Genomic DNA, 25,002 nt, shown 5'->3' with positions numbered 1-25,002 from the left:
TTATAAAGATCTAATTATTTTTAAAAATCTCTGATGGTTTTATGAATCTGTTCTATTCCTTAATATTTAATCCTTAGAGTGATATCCAGTCATTTAGCTGTAGACCACTTGGTTACTTCATGAATCATTCAATGTCGAATATTGAAAACCATATACAATATCCTTTTGCTGGCTATTCTTGGCAAACTGCCTTGCTGCAAGAGATAGGGATTGAAAATTTATGCATTGTTATTGCATTAATTGTGAGACTTATGGTTGGTTACGAACATAATCCATGTCATTACATAGTAGTTTCAGTGCAAGCAATCGTATTAGAGATATTTGTACCTTTCTGATAGGGGTATTAGTCGCACAAGTTCATGGACCTGATGAGAAATATAACACTAGCAAACAACAAAGAAAAATAACGGTACATATCGGTAGGGGGAAGCTACGAACTTATTTAAAGAAGAACCTTTTCTTGAGAAATATAGTTATTATCGAAGCATTGAAATAAATAGTATATTACGTTACCTAGTACATTAAGTTTATAGCGATTAGGTTAAAACATTTGAAGTATTCTGAATTCCACTTGTATATACACTTTGTATAAAACATATTAAGCATCCTCTGTCTCGTAATACAGCCCATTTAAAACAGTTTTCTACATACCTTTAACATTATAAAACCTGCATGATTCTTTTCATGAAATTTCCATACTAATTTGAACTAAAATGGGCTTTATTGCATGTCTTCAAATACATGAAACGTTGGCAAGCTTTAATATATGTAATAATTTGTTTGGAGAGATAGCTGTTAAAGATAAAGTGTTTATCTGCGTTCGTTATTACTTACGTTTCAGTGCGTGGATGGAAAAATGAACTTGTAGACAAAAGTGATCGTAGACTCAACATAGCTTAACAACATACTTTGATATTTTATCTTAAAGCAAGCCTTGATAAGCATAATCAGGTTCACATGTCATAAATATGGGCAAGATATGCATCCCACAATTTTATATAACTTATTACATCTTTAGAGAACGGATGAGACAACTTTAGACTATAAGGTCTATTTCTCTCGCCGTCTTAGCATGCTTTCGTGGTGTAGTAGTCAGCACACTCGGCGCGTATTCGAGAGGTCAGTGGTTCGAGTCCCGGCGAGTGCATTGCTCATTTTTTATGTCTTCTGCTTCCAAACTATCCTAATGTCTCTACAAGAAAATGGAGAGTTTGATCACCACAACTTAACAAGAGCAGATGCAGACAGAAAAAGGGAGGAAAGAGCGCATTCAGGAAAATAGTTAAAAGGTTCTTTAATGTGATTCCTTAGAAAATATCCCATCTGCGCTACCTTTATATAAGAAAGCATGATGCAGATTAATTTGGAAAGGTACAGTCCAGAAAAAAGTAATATAAACAATTTCCTAATTTTAGAACTCATGTTAAAATGTGCTACTACTCATTTTTCCGTTGTCTCGTCCATTGTCTAAAGATTCAGTAGACTATATAAAATTGTGGGTTATGTATCGTACCCATAATGATGGTGTGTGAGCTTGATTGTGTTTATCAAACCTTGTTTTATTATGGAATGAATATATACGGCTATGTTTTAAAGTTTTTCTTCTCCGTTATACATTTTATGTGTCTACAGAGCTATCTTCTAATCATCAAGAGATTTACAGATATTATTAAATATATTTAGATATATAGAACTGCAAATAAAATTTATCAAGATATTATGCTAGTTAATATAACTTACAGAGTTACGTGAAATATTTAAAGTTTAAAAACAAATTTGCTCTTTTTACGATATTGCATTGTACACGTTGCTTATATTGAGTCCTTAAATACGGGATAGCCCATAATTAATCAGCAATATTACGTAACATTGTTATTCTGTAATCATTTGGCAAATATCGGTAATTATTATCAACAGCTAAGCCTTAACATTTGATGGGTATTAATGAAACCCAAACACAGTATGGTATATAAATGGTGAGAGATAGGATAGCACATACAAGTAAGTAGCCAGAGAGGAGAAAGCCATGCTCTAATTGCATAAATATGTGCATCCAATTATCGTAAGTAATCCAGTAATTCTCTTTAGCATCACTGGAAACATCCTGAATACTCCTCAGCATTTCGGATGATTCAAACCTCTAAATGTGAAATTATGCGTTGCAACCATATTTTTTTTTTTTTTTTTTTTTTGGGTTTAACTCAAGGATTAAAATTTAATCACGTCCTCGTTATACTGAAAATAAAGGATATTCATGAGGGAAAAAGTCGAAAAGTTGCTTTGTTGAAGAAAAACCTGTGCACCAGTCAATTTAAATTTTTTTTTATGCATCTCAGTGACCAAATTATATTAGGTAAGTAAAGAAAGAGTAATAGTAAAAATAATAATAATAATAAAATGTAAAGAAAAGGTTAAAATGAAAAATGCAGTATAAAAATATAAATACATTTACATATATGTAAATCAAGGTATTGTTTATATTATTTTTCTTAACTGCTATCTTTTATAAGAATTTCTTAAACTTTCATCTTTTATCAGCTTTATGTGTAAAACAAAAATGGTAATTGCATGTAAATTGTGATTTCAAAATAATTGCAAATTCATTAACACATCTTTTAGTTTCTAACTTATGTCGAAGAAGCAATACTTTGCACACTCATGTTTCGGAGAATGTTTCCGTGAATATAGACAATACATGAAAAAACGTGGAACAGTTTTATATCTGTCTTTCTAGTGGACCCATTGATAAAATTTAACTTGCGTTTTTCATGTCTTAAAAGCGTGACTTTGGATATATATTAGATTTATATACAGCATTGTTCTAACATAGGCCTTTTGTCTCAAAATGGAACTTTTTTAAAATTATATATCTTTTTTTTTTTTTTTTTTTTTTTATATTTCGATTTTACGAATCAAACTACGTCAAAGTGCCAACTTTTGTAAAAATCGCATGAGTAGGTTTTAAAAAGTGCTAATTGGTAATTAAATGGTAATCGAATTTGGTATATATTTATTAAAATCACTTTTTTATTAAACTTGATCGCTTCTTTCACAATTCGAAAATTAAGTATAATCCAAATCAAATTCCCAGCTATTTTGATTTGTTTTTAAATTTTTATAAATGTTTCAAAATCATTCTTGAACTTTATTTAGGGAGGGGCCAGAAAGGTTATTTAGGGAGGGGCCATTTTATTGTGGAGCCACCTAATAAGCGGCGACCGTTACCTCCTATGAGGGGACAGACAATTTACATCCATGCCTTCTCCGAGATTTGAACCCGAGCCCTTAGGTTCCGCAGTCGGTTCCCCTAATCACTATATTGTCTGGGCGAAATTTTTGAATTATAACCTATGAAAGTTTAACCAACACTTTAAAGTAGATATACTTCTAGACATGCCTGCGAAAAATTAGACTTTATTCAAAATTTCACAGGTTGTACGTGATTTTATACTGAAGAACTATTAGGTTATTTCGAAGCAGGAGATATGAAAAATGAGCAAAGCAATCGGAGGAAATCGAACCACGAACCTCTCTAATACGCGTCGAGCATGCTGACCACTACACCACGAAGGCATGCCAAGAAATCGGGAGAAATACCTTATAATAAACTGGCACGCTTTGAAATTTGGCATATATATTATAATCGATAATAACTCTAAATGCGGTTTGCGCATTTTGTTAAAATTACTTGAAAGAATTTACGATGCACCTTTTTTCCGGTCGTGCTTAATGAAAGGGAAAATAGGTTACCATAAATTAAGAATTTCGTCAGTATCCCTGGCGCAAACTGAAAAAAAAAACCGCGCCAAGATAAATTAAAAAAAAAAAAAAATTCAGAGGCGTTAACAGCCGTAATGGGCCAGGGCCAGCAACTCGAAATCTGCTTTTTTGACCGTGGACCCCGGGTTACGTAAGCATATGCCCTAAACAAGTGGTCAGCTTGGTCGCAGGACTCCCCGTGTTTAGTCCCCAAGCGAACTTGGTACTCATTTTATCGACCCAAGTGATAGAAGTCAAAGGATGAAAGGCTGAGTCGACCTTGCACAGCCCGGGAACCGAACCCCGGACCTGAGATGCTGCTGCGCGACGCGCTAGCCAATGCGCCACCGTGCCTACAAATTTTTAAATATCTCACCAAATATTACAGAATTTATTATTTTGGCTTGGAGTTGTGGAAATATGGGAAAAAAATCTGTATATCATATCAGAAAAAGTATCAAAATACTCATGTTAGAACAATACTATATAATAAACCTAATATATGTATATATATATATGTATATATATATTGAGTCGCGCTTTCGAGACATGAAAAACGCAAGTTGAATTTCGTCAATCAGCTCAATAGAACGAGAGATTTAAAATTGCACACTCTAAGAATCACGGTTTTAAGAGAACCATGATTCTCAGAGTTAGTCTAAAAAGTTTTCTTAAGAACGGCATTCCGTCTAACTATGAACAGGTTTTAATATCTTCTGCCTGATAGGTACCGCACAGATACTTAAGCGTTTGATAAATTAATGTTTTGCTGGATGCGTACTTTTCGGACGTAAATCTTTCAACTTTAGATTGTTTTTTGGTTTGTAATCACTGCGAAGTAACTTTAGCTCTCGAACAGCCAATGCTTTGCTAACATTACTCCTCACTGGGATTCGAACCCCGTACTAAACTACCAGTTTTTAGCAACCTGCCCCTCGGCAGCTGCTGGGCACACATGCTTTTAGAAAATTCAAGTGTAAAATCCCTTATTCTAGCATATCGAACGGTTTTATAGTAGAGATATACTGTAGTGAAGTCATTTTATTATAAATTCAGGAAATAATTATTAGAGTAATAAAAGTAAATAAAATAATAAAAAGAAATAAAAGAAATAAAATAAAAGTACTATAAAAGTAATAAAAGGAAGTAAAAGTAAATAATGATAAACCACAGTAGGTAACGCAAAAGTAACTCTGGTAAATATGATAATTGAAACATTATAATTCACATGAATAATAATTTATTTGTAATCGCGGCTAGTACAATACTTCTTTTAAACAACATAACATTCCATTTCTGTAATGCATTAAAAAATACAAAAGTTTTATGTATGTCAGCAACAGCAAGAGGTTTTTACCTGTAGATCAAACTGTGAAAAGGGGAAGATTTTGTTAAATTAAAAAACGAAAAATAAATGACAATTTCTGGAATAACACGGCTGTATCCACAAGAAAAAAATAGCAACAATGGTACATAAATTCAAAACTGAGAAGGAAATAAACTACAAATACTATAAACTTCAGAATAAAATAAAATCGTAAACGTTTACTTTATTTTTCATTTCTTTTTTTAGGGAATGTGACTACTGGAGGAGGAATGGGGGATGGTTTAGAAAATGGAGCGAAAACAGTTCTAGAACAAAATAGCGATAAGAAAAAGAACTCGGTAGAAAATTCGAACACTCAATTCCTTCTCTTCAGTTCCACCCTTCTTCAAGCACTCCTTCCACCCCTCTATTTTCCCTTTTTTCTTCCCATTTCTTTTCTACTCCTTCACTTCAGTTTGTCTTTGATTGAGTGAAGAAGACAGGGTGGGAAATGCTTGAAAAGGAAGAAAGTTTTCGAAAAGAGTGGGAAAAAAAGTTTAGATGTAGTAGTTAGACTAAATGATTCAGCCGAGAGTTACTACAAATAACTTGAATTTCTCATTCAGTTTCGACAAACAGAGCAGATGTTCTTCATAGCAGATTATCGTCTGCACTGAAAAGAATAAAAATAAAAATTGAACCAATCATTTTTCCTTTATTCTACGATCTATCCCTTTGGAGATTTTCTATGTTTGATTTTTATTTCAGTATCCAAGGGATATATTTCTGTGACTCAACAGTCCTACATGTATCTGAACTTTTATTTTATTTTATTTGCTGTAAAACAAATAGCCTGTATTAATTTTCAGTTGACTGAAATAATTACATCTATCATCTTGAAATCAGATTTGGATTATTTTTGTGATCAGTATATATGTAAACAAATATGCTTGCTTACTTTAACATTATTTCTTTAGCTACTGAATCAATACAAGATTAACACGGAGTATTTCTCCGATTCGGAAATTTAATCGTATAAAAATTAAGCTCATTAAAACTAATGAAATTCTTTCATTGAATGAGGCAATCTTTAAAGATCCCTATTTCTATAACTGTAAAATGGCTGTGCACGTTAAAATTACATTTGGTCTGACAATCTCAGTTGCCAAAAATCGAATTTATGTTGGAGCATACACAGCGTGTTGATTTGAAGAAATAAGATCTGTAATTTCAATTTAAGATGTGGAGTGAGTGTGGAAGAAATTTGCCAAATTTTAAAAGCAAACGAAATTGAAACTCAAAGTTTAAAAAAATTGAAAGCGTAGATGATCTTAAATGAACTGATTCATTTTTCGTATAATTTTTGATGCCATGTGCGATGCTTAAATTTACAGTCCGCAGAAATCGATTAATCATGCTCCAATTATGCGGCGTGCCACACAGAGATTAGAAAATTGCGTGTGAAGTTCCCCACAAGTCACTGCTTTCAAGCTATTACGATGTGTGAGACGACATGTTTGCATCAATAATTCGTTCCAGTTGGCGGTATCCGGTTGGCGGTTTCAGTTGACGAGACATAACTTCACGAGCCGTGTCAAGAGATTTTAGCGTTCTGCACTGTGTCTGTCGTCAAAGACTCTCAAATTCAGGAAGGCTGACTAACCAATGATCTTGTTTTTCCTCTGATATCGTTACACACATAACGAATCAAATGCTGTAAAATACAACTAAAATATTAAGGAGGCGTGGGTAATTTATCTTGCAGATTGTTTCCAACCGAACAATACCCCAGAATGGAACTCTGGACTCGAAAGATTCGCAGTTAGCAAGATCCTTACATAATGAGAACGATAATCTTGCCTACATTAATTGTTCTATGTTTCCCATGCCATTGTACATTGTATAAGAACTTCACATAAATTTGAAATAAAATATATGTTGTGTTCAAAAATGCAGTAAGTAATATGTAACCTCAACAAATGTTCTAATCATTTAATGGAATCAAAAGCGCAACCTGCCGCTGGTTACCACATATATCCACAAGCATAATCCAAACTTTTTCAAGGAAATGGTTTTCTTTCGAGGCATGTAAATTCCATCCTTTTCGTAAAGCCTAGAAGCAAAATAATTGCCTAAGATGTGTCTCATTGTTTCGAAGGTTCTGGTATGAATTGATCAAAACAATAATTTTTAAGGGTATTCACTGCTTGAATGAATGAATGTACCTCAGAGAAAACAAACACACATAGTGTAGGGACAAGGAGTTCATAGAGCTTGCATGCTGTTTACAAAAACACAAGTGTTACGAAATGTCCAGGCGCGGTAAGGTAGCTTTTCCGCAAAGCAGTCTTAGGGTTGCCATAAAATGACAAGGGAAGGCATGGTTGCCTTATTTAGCGAGAAATTGCCCATTTGGCGATATTTGGCCACAAAATTGACGATAAACCATGGACGGATGGAGAACTTTCTGGAACGAATTCTTACCGGTTAAGCCCAGAATGTTCTCGAACAGAAGCCGAAAACTATATAAACCCTGCTGGTCCGCAGTCAGTTAGTATGTGTCTGGTCTAGCGAGCTGATAGTCAGTCATTGAGCGAGAGTCACGAAGGCTAGCGCCGAATTGGTAGTCAAGTGCATCGAAGAGTCTCTTAGTGTATCGCGGTTAGTGCATCGTCGAGAGAGTGCGTTAGGCTCTGGGAACGACTGAACCGAAGAGTCAGGAGCTGTGCTTTGTGTGTCGTCGAGTGCATCGTGAGTTGTAGCGTGGAGAGTCTCAAGAGTACGTGGAGTTCCGAGAACGACCAAGCAGAGTTGGGATCTGTATTTTGTTGCTTTGCAGTGAAGCTGTTTGCACCGTTATAGTTTGATAACCTGAAAGCAGTGTCGCTGATCGTGTCAGCGTGTTTATAACAGTTCGACGACTGTAAACGTGATTTTGGAGAGATTTTGATTCATACTGGCCTATAAAGTGTGTTTCAATACTTCATGAAGTGTCGTCGTTATTCACTCCAAATCCGCACGAACCCCGTACGAACGTGAAGGAAGAAAATAACGTAACAACCGGTATCAGAAAAGAAAAACGTAACAGAAGGATGATCTTAACATCAGTATTCGGCGTAATCTAACGCCAAAGAAATTTACTCGACATTGCTTTATTTTAGAAGATATGCATCTGGACATAATGGTGCTTTATGCTCCATCATTATCGCATTACACCGCTCTAAGGTTTATATGTCCTTCAACTATTAAATAAAATTTTCCCAAACAGATGCAGGGCTATCAAAATAAATACACTTTAATCCTCTTGATGTCTTGCAGATTTACCTTAAGTATGACGTATGTATGGCATAAAGGTTTGATCTTAAAACTATGCAGAAAAGAAAAATATATCCTTTAAATACCATTACTGAAGAAGTGTTGCAGAAAACATTTAGAAAATGATTATCAATTAAATGCCCCTTCAGTAAATGAAACTAGTGTTTAATGTAGGTTGATGTTTCTGAAAAATTATTTCTAATTACATTAGTTTTTACTTTATGAATTTCTGTAATCTTGAAAAGATGTCCATTTTTATTTTTATAAATTTATAAATAACTTCCTTCAATACACGATTCTTATCAAATTTTTAAATGCGTTTCCAATTTATTTTATAAATGGTAATATTTGCTCCGAAAATTAGTTACTCGAAATTCATTTGCGTCTCAACACTTGATAATGTTCTTACACCTACTATACTATGTGTAACAGATGAAACGTGTTTTCACGTGTTTCCATCTAAAAATCTACTTATATAGTACACAGGTACTGTTTCATTAATGAACTTATTTTGCTGTTTATTGAAAAACTGCAATTCTACAATTAATTCATACGAATTTGTTTTTCTGATTCTTGATCAAGGCATTTGTCAGAATTCCAAAGTGCCTGTAAATGACTATTGACAACAAATAATAACTGAAAATGGCTACTTTTAGCGAAGCAATGTATCTTAAAAATCGGTCATAAGCCACTGAAATAAGTAAATTACACAAAATTTTAGAAACAGGTGCTCTGTTCTATGTAGAGTGGCTATATCGTGTCTAAAGTTATATGACTACAGAACAGTTGATAGAGGTTTATATGATATGCTGAACATACAAAAGTGGAAAAAACGTACATATCGGAGGGATGAATTAAATAATTCACACAATATAGAACTTTTCACGCCGTGACATATCGGAAGAATTGAGACATTAGAATGGCCGGCTTGCTCTTTTAGCTTCATATCAACCGACACCAGATTTCTTTGAGGAATAAAGTTTACCTTCATGATACTGCAAAAATCAATTTTAAGCGATCGCTATAAAACCAACAATATTCCAACTGAGCTGCGCGTCAAAGCATGCAAATCTGTCGATTGTAGACTCCAAGCATAAATCAATTTTGAAGGCAAAATTGCTGGTTTTTAACTCTGAAAACATGTAAAACGATGTTAAGCAAGTATTTCGGAACTCTAAATTATGGTTTTAATTGTTAAGAATTATATCCTTTTATTCTGCTATTGTCCCCCTTATCTCTAAATTTTTGATTTGGTTATTTTCCCTTTCAGTTTTAAAAAGAATAATTGCTGAAATCAAATATCTTTAAATTATACCATTTCATAATTAATCCTTTTCCCACGATTCTTACAAACACGATTCTTACTGCTGACACACATGAATATACCACGCTTTAATCAATTATAATATTCAAACATCCGAAATGTAAACTAAATAACTAATCGAAGCGAAGTAAAAACGTACCTGAATCAATCAACTGCAATTTATATGATCATTCTGAACAATAAGAAATATCCATACTACACTGGTTTCCTTTTTCCCTTATTTATATAACTAAAAAATATAACTTTATATTTATATATAATATTCTTACACCTACACTATGTGTAACAGATGAAACGTGTTTACAAGTGTTTCCATCTAAAAATCTACGTATATAGTACACAGGTGACATACATAATAATGACATACAGATGACAGTATATAAATACCTGTATACTACGTATATAGTATACAGGTATTTATATACATTCTCTTTTGTATCACCATCAAACTGAACAAGGCCTTAAGTGGCAGTGGCATTTCGTTTTGAGAAATAATTTTATGTAATTTATCAATGAACTAAAACTCTATGATTGTTTCTTTCCACACTTTTATAAAATTTTACAGATATTTTCATTTGCTCATTTAATTGAAGATCTTTTCTTGCCTGCTTGTATGAGAAAATCTCCAAACTTTTTATAAGACAAAATGTCAAAAATTAGGAATGCTGGAGCTCTATGGAAAACTGACAGGGACGCTTGAACAAAAATTAGCAAAAACATAATAGATATAACAATAAATAACATAAAAAATAAAGGTTTCAGATTTCAAATTACGTCCAAATCGGCCTTTTTTTAACCTTTTTGTGTTACCTTTATTTATTAAATCATATTCTTCGCACTTAAACCATAAAATTCAGTTCAAGAGCAATATCGCAAATTAATTTTAAATTGAGCATATCTTTAGAATTTCCGATACACAGTCTCTCGCGCTGGAGGTAAAAAGGTTTTCTCGTACAGTGCTGCCCTTACTCGCTCTAAAATCGTTCAGTTTCTTAATCAAAAATTCATTAAAGTGTTACAAAATATGAAATTGATAATAAAACAAAGTCCAAATTTGGGCTTCCAGATGTTAATATTCGGGGGAGGATTACATTTTTCAAAATTGAAGTCTCTTTGTTTTATCACACTGAGAGAAACAGACATGCATTTATGCACATTCTTCATTATTTAATTTCTTTAAATCTAACACGAGGCGATATTATTTGGCGGCCAACAGTTTGAAAAGTGATATCGACATTTACAGTGAATTGACGCAAAATGCCAAAACGAAATCAATAGTCCTTTTGAGCTAACGCTCCTTTGAAATAATTCTAAGAAGAATCTACTTTAACTCATCCTTAATTCACGCATTTATACTTGCAATGTCAAAGACGGTACCTGATCTGAAGATTATTGTCTTCTACATCAGAAATTATTAGCTAGCATTACGTAGTTTGAAAATGTATTATGTTTTTATCTTTATAGTTAATGCATATGCCCATAAAAGATTATCATTTAAAAACAATTTTGTTCCTCAGAGAAAGACAAAAAGCTAAACTGCTGTTGTACAGGTCTTTTAAAAGCACCTCTGTTTCATTATCAGTCATGCTTGAAGTTTATAGAAGATGTACTCTACTTAATTTTAAGATTTAATACAATATCATGTGCAACTTAGAATGAAACCCAGAAATAAGCCAACCTCAACTAAATGTACAGTACAATATAAATCTCAAAGTAGTAAAATCTTCTTTGTCTTACCTAAAAAAATAAAAATTATTCAATGATAAATAACAAAAACTCTGTTCTACCTATATGTGACAAAATGACCTCATGGGGATATGCGAATTTCGTCTAGTCTGGTACATTGTGGGAGGAAGGATGGGGAAGGGTTTGATTTATTTATTCATGGGAAAGCACGCAACGGTTATCTACGTAAGGAAAGGGTTGCCCACGTAAAGGGCTCTTCAAGGGAAACTGGCTTATTCCCGCGTTATACCTGAGAGAATCCACGAAAAGGCGCGTACAGCTAGCCCATTCGCCTGGAATGGAACTCACGTCAAAGTACCATTGTCAGTGGCTTTACCACTCAGTGGGCAAGGAGAGGAAGGGAAAGGTTCCTTAATGAGAGAACTGATGCTGTGAATGGAAAGTAAGTACAGTCTTTGTGCCTGCCTGGTTTCTGTTTAGTTTATTTGATTACGGCAAAGCACACTAGAGGTTACCTGCCTAAGAGTAGAAATGCCTTCGCGGAGGACTTTCTAAGGAAAACGAGCTCGTACACACGTTACACATGGCGAAAACCACAAAAACGCCTATCCAGCCAGCCCATTTGAATGGAATCGAAGCTAGATAAGAACTACCAGTGTTCAGCGACTTTAGCGCTCATCCGCTGGTGGACCTTCAGTCTTTGGGCAAAAGAAATACGACACGGCAGTGGGCACTCTGTTTTGCTTCATATTTCTCATTCTAAATAAAATATATCATTCATTTCAAAGATGTATATTTAAAATAAGAAATCTGTTCCATGATTTGCTTAAAAATATAAATTTTTAATTCACAGTTTTCAATTTATAGGCACGTGACAGAAAATACTCATGCAGGCTGCCCATTTCACCAGAGATAGGGAATACAATGCAGTTATCGATATTCCATATTGTAGTCATACAGCCATTAGTTAGCAGAAACTATAGAAAAAAATATATTTAAAAACAAACTAAAAACGAGACCTCATAGTTAATATTAGAAATTTTATGAATATTCACAGTTATTCATGCTCATTAATTGGTTATATCATTTTTACTTGCATATATAGTCTAAGAAAACGTAGGTCGACAGCGCTGCTTAAATTGCATTAAGCAGAATATCAGGTTAAATAGTCTGTATTTAACTTGCTATTTTGTTTGATCTTATTTGCTTTAGTCACTTTTTGTATCCTCCATATACAATTTATGGAATTGGTTCTCTTGAGAGAAAGTTTTTTTTATAAGCATAAAAGAACGGATTACTCAAATTCCAAATAAGAGATTTTAAGAAATAAAATATTAAGGTATCAGTCTGATGGGAATTGCAGATACAGAGTAATCCGCTTCACTAGCCAGTTGAGAATAAAATTTGAATTCGTGATCCTCTTACCGAGTAAGTAATCCGTACTCTTGGGATCGACTTTGTCGAATTCTCGTTTGTTGGCGACATATTTGTACTTAAGCCCTCTAGTCTTCTTGTCGTTTTGCCAAGCGTCAATAAGATTCTGTCCATCTTCTCTTCGACCCATATCAGTTGGGATTTGTATATCTTCCTCTTTCTTCGGCAGAAAATGACATCGTCCACCTCCTAGGATTACCTGAAGATTTGAAAATATCAATATTAGTTATAGTAGTTATGACAATAGTTTAGATTTCTTATTATATACAGTATTATTTACAGTTATATGTAAGGAAACGTAGAAAGAAGATAGTAAATAATTACTTTTTAGATGTTATTTAATATTTTTATATTTTTATTATTTTACTTCATTATGAAGCCTATACCATCTAATTTATTATGCTCATGTTCAGGTTGTTTCAGGAAGTCGACTTTTTAAACGTTAAAAAAGTCTTTATTCCAGCTTTGCATTGCAAATGGCTGTAGAACGATTCCGCCATTTGCAATAGTATCCGCGTTTCTGCTTATACTGAGCTTTCTCGATAAAATATATTGGAAAACATCTTGGAGATTTACAGCATTTATAAAGCACTGAGACGAAACCACTACAAAACATACAGGTCTAAATTTAAAAAAAAATTGACACAAAGTTTTTTTTTTCTTTTTCCCCCGCATAAGATATACTTTAATTCAAAATTTTTCCACTAGATGCCGTTGCAATATCAATACTGTGAATAAGTGATATATAAAATGAGATAGGCGACAGAGATCTTGTGATGTATAATATTATTGTAATAATTATAAACAACCTCGCAAATGTAAACGAAGGAACTATGTATAATCTTTCTTTTTCTCATTTTCTCTTTATTCTCTTATAGCAGGATGCTAACAGCATAATTCATCAGTAGAAATTTGAATTAATATATATCGTAATAAATATACATCGATAATATTAATATATATCGAATCAATATATATCTAAATAAATATATATCGATAATATTAATATATATCGGAATAAATGTATAGCGATAATATTAATATATATCGATATAGTATGCGATCTGAAATTTTTAGGCTCTTCCGACTTTAACAGGTCGACATTTTAAATCAAATATTCAGCGTCCTCCTATTTTTCTCCAGTGGTTTCTTTAGTTCATGATAATCTCATCTTCAGAATCGTTCCGAAATGAACTAGCCACCTCGCTCATTTTCAAGCAGCTTGCAGCCTCTGTTGTTTTTCGCTTTCCTCGTAGAAGTGATTCGTCGCTTTGTAACACGTGCTGGGCACCGCCGAATGGCTGTCGCATGTCGAACATTTCCGCATAGACTTCAAGGCAAAAACTTTACCAGTCACACACAGTATCATTTGTTTTTTGAATAACTATCTGAGTAGTCATTTAGACAGTATTATAATTCCAATAATATTCTACCTGAATTTCATAGAATTAAAAATTTAATGGGTTTTTAATCCACTTAATCATTTTCATTTAAGTATTCTTAATTATTTATGTTAATTTTTATCTTTAAAACAGCATTTTGTTGTAACTATTTAAAAAATAAATATTGAATTAGAAACGATAGATCGCATACTACATCATTATCAATATACCTTATGCCAAAAATAAAGCTTCGCCTTAATGATATGTTGTTAAGTGCAAACTGCATTCTGATCCGCTAATTTTCTGGCTTTATATGTATTTAAAAGTTTTTCTGACACGTCATAAAATCTTTCACAGCCGTTTTCTTTTTTTGACGTGGTTCTATTAGATATGACATATGTAATGCTTGTATCATGTAGAACTTATAATATTGATACAGCTACAAATAGACAGACAGTTCACTTTGAAAACAGAGGACTTAAATTTAAATATTTGTATACACACTAGAAAATTTTGAAATTGCTTTCTTTTCTTCACGGCTATCTTAGAAGCCCATTCTTGTTTACCTGCACATCATTTTAGTGCATCTTCGTCCTTGCCGTATTCTAAGACTTTAAAATCTAGTACATATAAAATTTGGGTTATATTTTGTTTCGACTTTAGATAAGAAATTCCAGTCTATAGTAAACTGCTTTTGAGACTCCAATTAAAAACAATTATAATTTTATAGTAAATGTTTCCATATGCAAGACTTTCTCAAGTTTTTAATTAATTAAAAATGGAAACCACTGAAGCGCTGTCTGCCTGGAAGAGATGCTTATATGATGGAAGTTTGGAGGAAAAATGACGAAAACGTTATATTCTAAGCTAGGAAGTCCTCGTACATTTCATTCAGCTGAGTCAGATCAATAGCGCAGGAAATGTAGCCAAGATCAAACACCAGAGATCAGCAATTTTAGCCACTTGGCTATTCGATAAGCCTCGAAAGTAAGCTTAAGCATTATGTTGTTAACTTATTTCAATTAATAGACGATACCTGATCAAAAATTTCCTGTTGGAATATCTCTTGCTGTTTTATTATTAGGCGTATTATACAGATTTGAACATATAAATAGTTTAAGTATCAGTTAAAAGTTACTGCTTATGCTCACTAATTTCTTAAAATAGCTTTCATTTCGAGCGTTTTCATATAAAATGAAATCTTACATATATTTAGCAAATTTTGAGTATCTATTTATGGTTAGTATGCCCCTGTTTTATTTTCAGTACTTTTTAAAATAACTGACAAGCCTTGATTTTATAGTGATACGTTTCAAACATTCAATCCATATTTTGCTTCAAATGTGGTTTAATATGCTTGTAACTATGACAAAATCTTTTCACATTTAATTTATTTAAACATCTCTGATTACCTATCATAAAAGTGGATATAATAAGGTTGCGTATATGGCAAGCGCAGTGATTCTCAACCTTTTGACTAAGGCGTACCATCTAAAGAAAGATTGAATTTAGAAAGATTAGAAAAGAAAGATTAAAAAGAACTACATTTTAGAACGATTATACTATTTCAGTTTCTGAATAGAAATATTAAAAAATAAGCATTTGACATTTGCACAACCTATTGGCTATTTGTATTAAATATTCAAGCATAAAAAGTATTAGGTTCAAATTGGTTACAGTTTTAATTACCAAAAATTTAAATTATGATACTTTAATTCTAAAATTTAGTGCGAAATTTGGGCCTGTTTTAGATGGAACAGTTTTTTTATGTTTGGTCTAATTTCACATAGTTTTAAGCATAAATTAGGATCCACTTAAAATTTCGCTTTGTATTTATTTTTCAAATTTAACATGGAAGTAAATCCTTATTCACACAAATAGGCTGTGCAAAAAGGCAATAAAAGTTTAATAGCTTTATTTGAAATACCTTTAAACTCTTTTTCTCTTTTCAGCGAAAAATTAACAAGTGTATCATTTTTTAAATATTCAGATAGAGTTGCCTCAGTTATCTATTACTATCAAATTAGAATAGCACTTGTTCTCCTTACTTGTATAGTGCTAATAGGGTACATCACAGCTTTCACATGTGATTAGTTTATTTCCTTTTTTAGCAACTATTAAATTAATTATCCTGGTTATGTAAAATATTTCCAAAGAGACAAAACAGATTCCGCCATCAATTTTATAGCTCTTGAAAGTTCTGTAATTAGTTGGATTGCACAATGACGGTCATGAGACAAGTGTCTATCCGGAATAATCCTCCTGAATAAGCTGTCCGAAAATTATTGAACACTGAAAAGTCACTGGTTCTGTTTTGTTCTTGAATCTATGCGGATTATTTTGAAGCTATTATTTTCGGACTTATTGCTTGATTTATTTCTTGACGGCAGCACATGGCGAATGCACAAAATGGCAGGGAGAATTCTTAACAGAAAAGCAACATCTTTAATGAATGAAGACACTTGCCTCAAAATGAAGTTAATCGAAGACCCTTCTTTTGTACTTTCTGAGCTCGCTGTTCTATTGATTACACCAGCAAGACTAGGCAAACAACAATATCATCAGCTTATACCTCGTTACATGATGTATCATGTAGTGAGGTATAAGAGCTTGAAGATTTTTATTACACACACACACTGAAGACATAGCGAGAAGAATCGTAGCTGGGAGAATGAGAACAAAGCCTCATTCCCCTTGCAGCACGTGGTCGGAAAAAAATTCGGGAAAAAACGCTTCAGTGAGAATTTATGCATTCGCGCTGAGCGAGCTCTGTGAACGTTATTTAATAGCAGTTCCATGTATCAGTATCAGTAGCGGGCGCAGCTCGACCCGCCTAACCAAACAAGTTGGTCTTTGAAATGAAAAAATGAAACATAAAATATCTAAATAAGAATAATCATGTGTAAATAATAATTATAAGCATAAAAGTGAAGAAAAGGACAAATACAAACATTTAGACAAGAGCAGACACTAAAGACAAAAACAAAAAAGCGAATAACAAACACAAACAATGGTAACAACAAATTATTAAAATATACCAATTAGTGATGGCAATAAAATGCAAATATCATACACTGATTCCCACTGTCCGGCGCTCACCGTCAATAAATTTCATCACAGATTTATGTAATTCTGCGAAATCTTTATAACATAAAAAGGGATTTTCAAAATCAATATTTTTATTGTTTCTTAAGCCATCAAAGTAGGGATAGACCTAAAGGAAATGCTTTGCATCACCAAACAGATCACATAGTTTACATTTATCGTCGTTCTGTATCTTAAACCTAGCGAAGTATCCCGGGAAATGCCCATGTCCGGTCAGAAACTGGTTATCTTGAAAATCATTAAAGATATTTTTTTTTCCTAATCAGTTCTAAATGTTTCAAATAACGACTTTTCCTTTTAGAAGAATTCCATTGTAACTGCCATTGCTTAAAATAAAACGAATAAATAACTTTAGTTGCTATTTTTTTTAACCCTGAACATAAGGCGTCCCCGAAACACTCCCAATGGCAGCCTCTTTTGCGAGCACATCCGCTGTCTCATTACCGTATATTCCGATATGGGCTTTAACCCAACCAAACTTTATATTAAAGGATAAATATAGTTTTTGGAAAAGATCTTTAATATCGATAATCAGACCATTATTATTTTCTGTATTATAAAGTGCATTTAAACAAGACATGCAATCTGTAAAAATATAGAAGTTAGAATTTCTTGCAAAATTACTTTTCAATATCCATTTAAGGGCATAGAGGACAGCGATGAGCTCGGCTTGATAAACAGAGCTATATTCTTCAAGGCCCAATTTATAGTGATAGATCTCAGTATCAAAATAATATACAACAAAAGCCGAACCCACCTCGCCCTCATAACCCGATCCATCAGTAAAAATTTGGTATTCCGTTAAACAAGGATCATAAATATTATAATTGATAGAAATACGGTTTGCCGGATGGATCACATGTAAATTAAAGACAGAAAATGAGTCAGCAAAAACTGGGATTTCATCATAGTTAAATAAGTCCGAAATATTGTTTCTTAATATAGTTTTATCATAATAAAACATGTAGATTATCGAGAGAGGCGGAGTGCCCGCCAGGACGCAAAGCACCTCACTCGAGACTGTGCGGAAAAAACGGGTGAGCACGAGAAGCCAGCTCCGCTGAATGGAATTGAGTTTCGTACGTAAGTGTAGTAACTCCCCTGCCCTGCGACCCCAAGCCGTAATTCCATACATAACAATGGGTATAAAAACATTATTATAAAGAAGTCTTAAAATATCGTTTCTTTTATTCAAGATATTGGAGGGGTAATTTCTTTTGTAAAAATTTAAAATTAAATCAGTTCGTTTTTGAATATAATTAAGATGATAATTAAAATTGAGTTTTGAATCCAAATAAACACCTAAATATTTAAATTCTTGATTGATTTTCAAAATTTAACCGTTAAATCTTAATCTAGGAGGCCGAGTGTGGCGACCGGACTTAGGAAAAATAAAAATTTAGTTTTGGCAGCATTTGATTTCATTTGCTCCATCTTTTAAAATCAACCACCCGGTAGAGAGCGCCCTCTGTTGACCTACCAGGGACAAAACCAAACTGTCTTTTTGAAATTAAGTTATTAATAAATAAATGCTGATAAATCCTTTTTGTAATCAACTTATCAAGAGTTTTATCAAAAACTTTCAGTAAACAAATCGGTCGAAAACGATTCTCTTCCTTCGGTACCAAAATAATCTTAGCCATTTTCCAAGCGTTAGGAAATGTGTGTAGGAAATCCTAAACATTTATTAAACAGTGTTAAAAGAAAACCAGGGAAGAAATCAAAAAATATTTTAATAAAAGTCGGGGTGATCCCGTCGAGACCCGGTGCACTCCTTAATCGAATCGCGGAAATAACAGAAACGAGTTCGGACCTGGTGAAGCAGTTAGTTCCATGTATGCATTTAGCGAAATTTTGTAAAATGGAACATATTTGTTCGCATTTTATGTTAAAACTTATAATAGTTTTATGTGTGTTCGCCGCAAAAATAATGATGGTAAAAAAGAGTCAGAAGCGGTTGAAAGTCAAGAAAATGTGAATCAAATCAGTTTAAGGCATTAACTAATAACCGTAAAAAAGGAAACTGTATATTCAATGATTTAAATGTTGTAGCTAAATCAAGCAATAGACAAGAAATTTTAAAGTTCATCCTTTATATCGGATCTCAACATTCTTCTATTAGTAAATTCGCGACAGATAAATTAAAGCCAGAGCGAAAAGTCAAGTTGGTGCATAACTAGTCTGGGGGACGGAATACGGAGCAAGCGGAATATGGTGTTTATAAATTGTCGATTTGCTATCTAAGTCATGAATCCTCCCCCTTTCAGACAGAAGCATTTTCGGAAACAAAGTTTGTAACACGGTCACTGATACTAGCATTTTGAATGGACTGAAAGAGAAAGGAATTGGTTTATAAGATCTGAAACTACCGGAGACAGAAATTAATTTGTTGCTAGGAGCCAATGTCATTGTCGCTATCTTTACAGAGAAGTCTGTGAAATTGATCTGTGGCTTGCATTTGCTAAGTATTCGTTTAGAAAATGTTTTGATAAGGAAATGTATTGCTCCACAAACTGAGAAGAGTAAAGAGCTGATTTGTAATGTTATAGCTTTACAAGTGAATAACTTATCAGTTAATGATTTATGGAGTTTGGAAATTACTGGGATTTCTCACCCTGCTCGAAATAAAAGGAACAGTGAAAGAATTTAAAGTATAGTCTAAAAGCCGTACCAGGTGATAGATATGAGCCGTTCTTGCCGTTTGAATTGGAAATAAGGGAATCATCTTATAATAAAGAGTTAACTTGGTAGCATAACTTGGTAGAATAACAGCTCACAAAAGATAAATTAATTATGGATGAACATAAATAAGTATTGTAGGAGTGGGAAAAATTGGTTATTATCAAAAAGATTACAGATGGTAACGAAAGTAGTCATGTTTTATTTTTTCGACATGTCATTAAAAATGGCAGCACAACAACAAGAATTAGACCTGTATTTGACGCAACAACTAGAAAGAGTAAAAAATTTTCTTTATATTATCTTTTATATAAAGGGCTTAAGTTGATACAGCTTATTCCTGATGTTGTTGATAGATCTCAAACTTATCCGATTGGATTTCAGCTGATATAGAAAAAGTGTTTTTACAGTTGGCTGTAATGCCAGATATTTTACGATTTTTCTATGCTTCTGAAAATGGTGAAACTGTTTACAGACATTGTAGAGTAATGTATGGTGTTAAGCAGAGCTCATTTCTATTGGCAGCATAAATTTCGTATTTGCTGGATCATATGCAATGAAATGAGAAGAATTTGGTCAAAAATTAAAATCTTTGTTTTATTAAGACAATTGTGTCACATGTGTTTCAGATGTGGGAGAAGAAGATTGAAAAGGCTCAGCAGATTATGTCTATAGGATTTTTTAATTTAAGAAAATGTGAAAGAAGTTAATCATGAATTGTTCAATGGATACGTAAAATCTTTGGTGGTAATGATAATTTTAATGTAGGGTATTTTTCTTGAATATTTGATGTCTATATTCTATAGTCACGAGAATTGTTTTATCTCATCTGTCTGTAGTTAATAAATTGTTCTAGTAACGCATCATCATGCTATTTTGTACTTTGGCTTCTATTTTTGCTCATGTTTATTTTCAAATTTTTAGCATGCTTAACAAATTCTTAGCTTACAGATTTACTATCTCCCTCTAAATGTGTATCTTATTTTAGTGGTGATAAATGCAAACTTATTTCGCATACTTAAATTCTGTACTTAATTTTATAGTAACCACACTTTATATCATCTGTGTGCATTAAGTATAACAGAATTGTCTATAAATGTTCAAATTGTTAAATAGCTTCTTACAAGATCTTAAGGACAAGCTGTCATAATTTATGAAGAGTTAGTAGCAATAATATGTGATCATGGATGAGTCATAAATTACCGATCTTTACCATAATTATCAGAAGATATAAAATATCTGATTCCATTAACTCTGTAGATCAAGATAGCCATATTCTTGATCTACAGACCGAATTAAGATATTGCTGACGTTGACGAGATTGATGCTAACAGTTTACGGAAAAGATTGAAGTATCATGCTAAGTTAATAGAAGTTCTGAGAGTACACTTTATAAAATAATATTTAGGGCAATTTATCCAAATCAATCACCAAAATCCTCACATATATCGTAATTGAGCGATATCGCCCTAGTGGAAGATGATTTCTAAAAGAGCTTAGACTGACCTTTAGCCACAGTTATTGAATTATTTCCGGATAAAGACTGTAAAAGATGAATTGTGAAACTGAATGTAAAATATAACGAACTAATTCGTCCTATTATAGAAGTTTTTCTCTAGAGTTTCTCAGTCAAGATTTACCCGTAGAGCCTGTTTCTAGAGATATTTCTTCTTCAAATGAGTGGCCAGCGCAGTCACAGTGTCCAGATGATAACAACTCCAGAAAGTCTCCAAACTCTATCAACTGAAGAGACTGAATTTAGGTATTTAAATGACTCTTTTGAATAGCTATATAACAATTCAAATGGAGGAGAGGATATGTTGTGAATGGCATCAATTCACTCGCCGATAAGCACGACTCTATATCTGACGTCGCGTTATGAACTGATACGTTTAACACCTTTAAAATGTAGAGAGCTATGTCAGTCCTTTAGCAACAAGACTTAGAAAAATGTTTAAATGTTTAATGGTCTATATGGGTAGGGGAATTATAACCGTGTACAGGCTTCTCGAAACCTAGGTCTGGGACACCTTTTTAATAGTGTACTGTACTGTGTGTTCATTATACGTTTTGATGTAATTAAATTATGTTTTGTTACGTGTCGTACTATCTCTTGATTTTAGGAGTTACCGAAGTAACGTCGAATGGATTATTATTTATTGTGTTGCTTTTTCAGCGCCAGTCTTCATCGCCAGATGCGCAACAACTACGATATTTGCAAACCCCTTTATTTATTTTCTCTTACGATGTTTCGCAGGACGGCGTATTCCATTTGCTTTGGTTTTGATATGACGCTTTTGTCCGCTATGTTTTTACACCAAAGTTTTCGGTGGACACTTTTGCTTTGCTTGTTGTTATGTAGGTTGTAGAATTATTGGAGTTTTCTGAGCATGAGTCTCAGAAGCCAACCTTTCATAATCGGGAATTGAATCCATCACCTCCAAATTCCTAATTGGATATATTTCCCATTATGCCACTAAAACGTGCCGAAGCAATACCTTCAGTTCCTTTTTTATAAGGTTATTTAGTTCCCCCCTTTCCTGTTACCTAACTGGTTCAGATCGTACATTATTCATTTTTCTTTCGTACAGTGTTTTTAGTCATTTACTAGCAGTATTTATTTGCTGCATACGAAGCACCCATGCAATAAATAAATATTATGTATTTTGATTTTATTATTAGTTATATTGTCTTACTTTTGTTTATAAATTTTATTATTTTAATCAATGCGTCAATGAGATACATTTTTATCTGGTTTATTTAATTAATTTATAATGGAGCATCTACAAGGACAGTAGGATAAAGCTATCGGTTTCTGTTTCTTCAAAAAATAAATTTTTAATAAATCATATACTTGGAAAGTCATACAATGGAATTCAGTTAGTTAGCACTGGCCTGCTAAATTTTGGATTAAAGTAGCATATTAGCCTTTTTATGAACTTTTTGGTTGTTTTTAATTTTCAAAATCTTACTTATCCGTGGAGATGAGAATATTATTTACTTCAATTACATTAAAGAACATATCACTATTAATTATTATTATTAGTCATAAACGTTACATTTGCAGTAGTCACTATAAATAGCGCTTACTAATCACAGTCGAAATAAAATTAATAGCAGTGATGTACTGAAGACGCACTTCTCAAATGTAATCAAAAAATAAAACAAATTCACAAAATAAATGTACATAATTGGACTTTAAATTTCTTTATTTTTCTTCTACACATTCCTGATACTTTATTATTTTAAACTATGTATATGTATACATACACACATACATATATAATATATATATAGAAAGAGAGAAAGAGAGGGAGAGAGAGAGATACATACACACATATATATATGTGTGTGCATATATATGTATATAAATATATATACACATACATGCATACATAGTTTAATAGATTTAATATATACACAGTTTTATATGTACCATCAAAAATTAACCATTATATCATCCGGGAAAATTCGATATGCTTTTCAAAAGGACTATTGTAGCTAGTATAGAAAGATTTAGCAGAAAAAAATAGAACACCATTGAACTCAACACTTTTGAAAAAAGCATTTCGATTATACTATCCGGGAAAATTCAATATGCTTGTGAGAAGAACCATTCTAATAGTAAAATATTTAGCAAGCAAAATAGGACACTTTTGAACTAACACTCTTGAAAAAGACATTATGATTACATAATCCGATAAAGTTCAATAAAGCTTGTGAAAAGGACTATTGTAACTAGTAAAAGGATTCAGCAAAAACAGAAAAAAGACCACTATTAAATTCAATACCCTTGAAAAAGGTATAAATGAATTTATTGTTAAGACTAGCTATAGAATTAATCTTTCTGCAGACACACTTTTACAATGAAAAGTCTCGGTTTTAAAAAGCATGAAACTAAAGCTTTCTAAGTTCCAAATTTAACTGATAATTTCCACGAATTAAAATTAAAGTTGAAGTTTTTGAGCTTAAAGAGAATTTTACAATAACCAAAGTTGACAAAGGTTGTAATAATTTTACTATTATTCGAAAAATATTTACAGCTCACGCATTGAAAATAAACTTATTCAAACTATTACTTACAGATGACTGATACCAGCTTTTCCACTATTATCAAAAAGTTAGAAGCATATATAACTAAAGAAAACTAAAGACTTCTGTCCATACAGACTGCAACATATTCTATCACTGCAGAAATTCTGCAAATCTCCAGTAAAATTCTGGTTTATTGCAAATAGTACTAGAAATTAGGAAAAGGCGATTGACTACATTTTTGCTCTTAAGCTTAAAAAACATCTGTGCAATTATTTTTGCATCTGCGAGTAAAGAGCGCCATTAGAGTTGGATTTTTAATAACAACATTCCTGTCCTTACTAGCCTTAAGCATCATGAAGTAAAGGAGATCAACTGTTACGATTTTGAGAATTTATGCACATCCACTTCCATTAGCGGAAATTTACAGCAATCTGCTAATTCTCTCTATATATTTTCCTGAAATGCTGACAGTTTTCAGAAAGAATTTTGAGAATTTTCCTCCAATTACACGCTTTTTCGCAACTACAAATAAATGGGATATCAATTGTTCCAAATTTTAAACACAATGTTTAACATTTACCTTTTCTCAAAGAAATTTCCCTTCCAAAAGACACTCATTAAAGATTATAAAAATTTCTTTGAAAATGCTTTCAGGTATACTGATCATATTATTGTAATTAATAATTCTGAAAAAAGGGAAAAAACACGATATTTACCCTTCAAGCTTAAACAAAAGACTAGTACCCCTCAAAAAGAAATTAACTTTTTGGATTTGTATATTATTATATTATTGATTATAACAAGATTAGACTTTATAACAAAAGAAGAGGTTTTAATTTTGACACAATTAAATGCATCATCTGGAAACTCATATATCTCCAAAACAATCATAGATCAAACAAAACAAATGATCAAAACATAAAAAAAACGATCTATACACAGACATCTACTTGAAATGAAGAATACTTTCTTCAGAA

General features: G+C 32.6%; 1 protein-coding gene across 2 annotated transcripts in view; it reads right to left on the bottom strand.

Annotated features, from left to right (window-relative positions):
- LOC118201177 (alkaline phosphatase, tissue-nonspecific isozyme-like) overlaps window positions 1-25,002 on the bottom strand; it is a 457,970-nt gene that overhangs the window by 94,971 nt on the left and 337,997 nt on the right. For both annotated transcript variants that reach the window (XM_085811453.1, XM_085811454.1), the window contains exon 5: window positions 12,816-13,023. In XM_085811453.1, coding sequence (XP_085667579.1) covers window positions 12,816-13,023 — 208 coding nt within the window. The remainder of the gene's footprint in view (window positions 1-12,815; window positions 13,024-25,002) is intronic.

This window comes from Stegodyphus dumicola, chromosome 2 (genome assembly GCF_044657685.1).
Source record: "Stegodyphus dumicola isolate Sdum_Otavi_A_Nest chromosome 2, ASM4465768v1".
Lineage (NCBI taxonomy): Eukaryota > Metazoa > Arthropoda > Arachnida > Araneae > Eresidae > Stegodyphus > Stegodyphus dumicola.
This window is presented reverse-complemented; position numbering and strand designations above follow the sequence as displayed.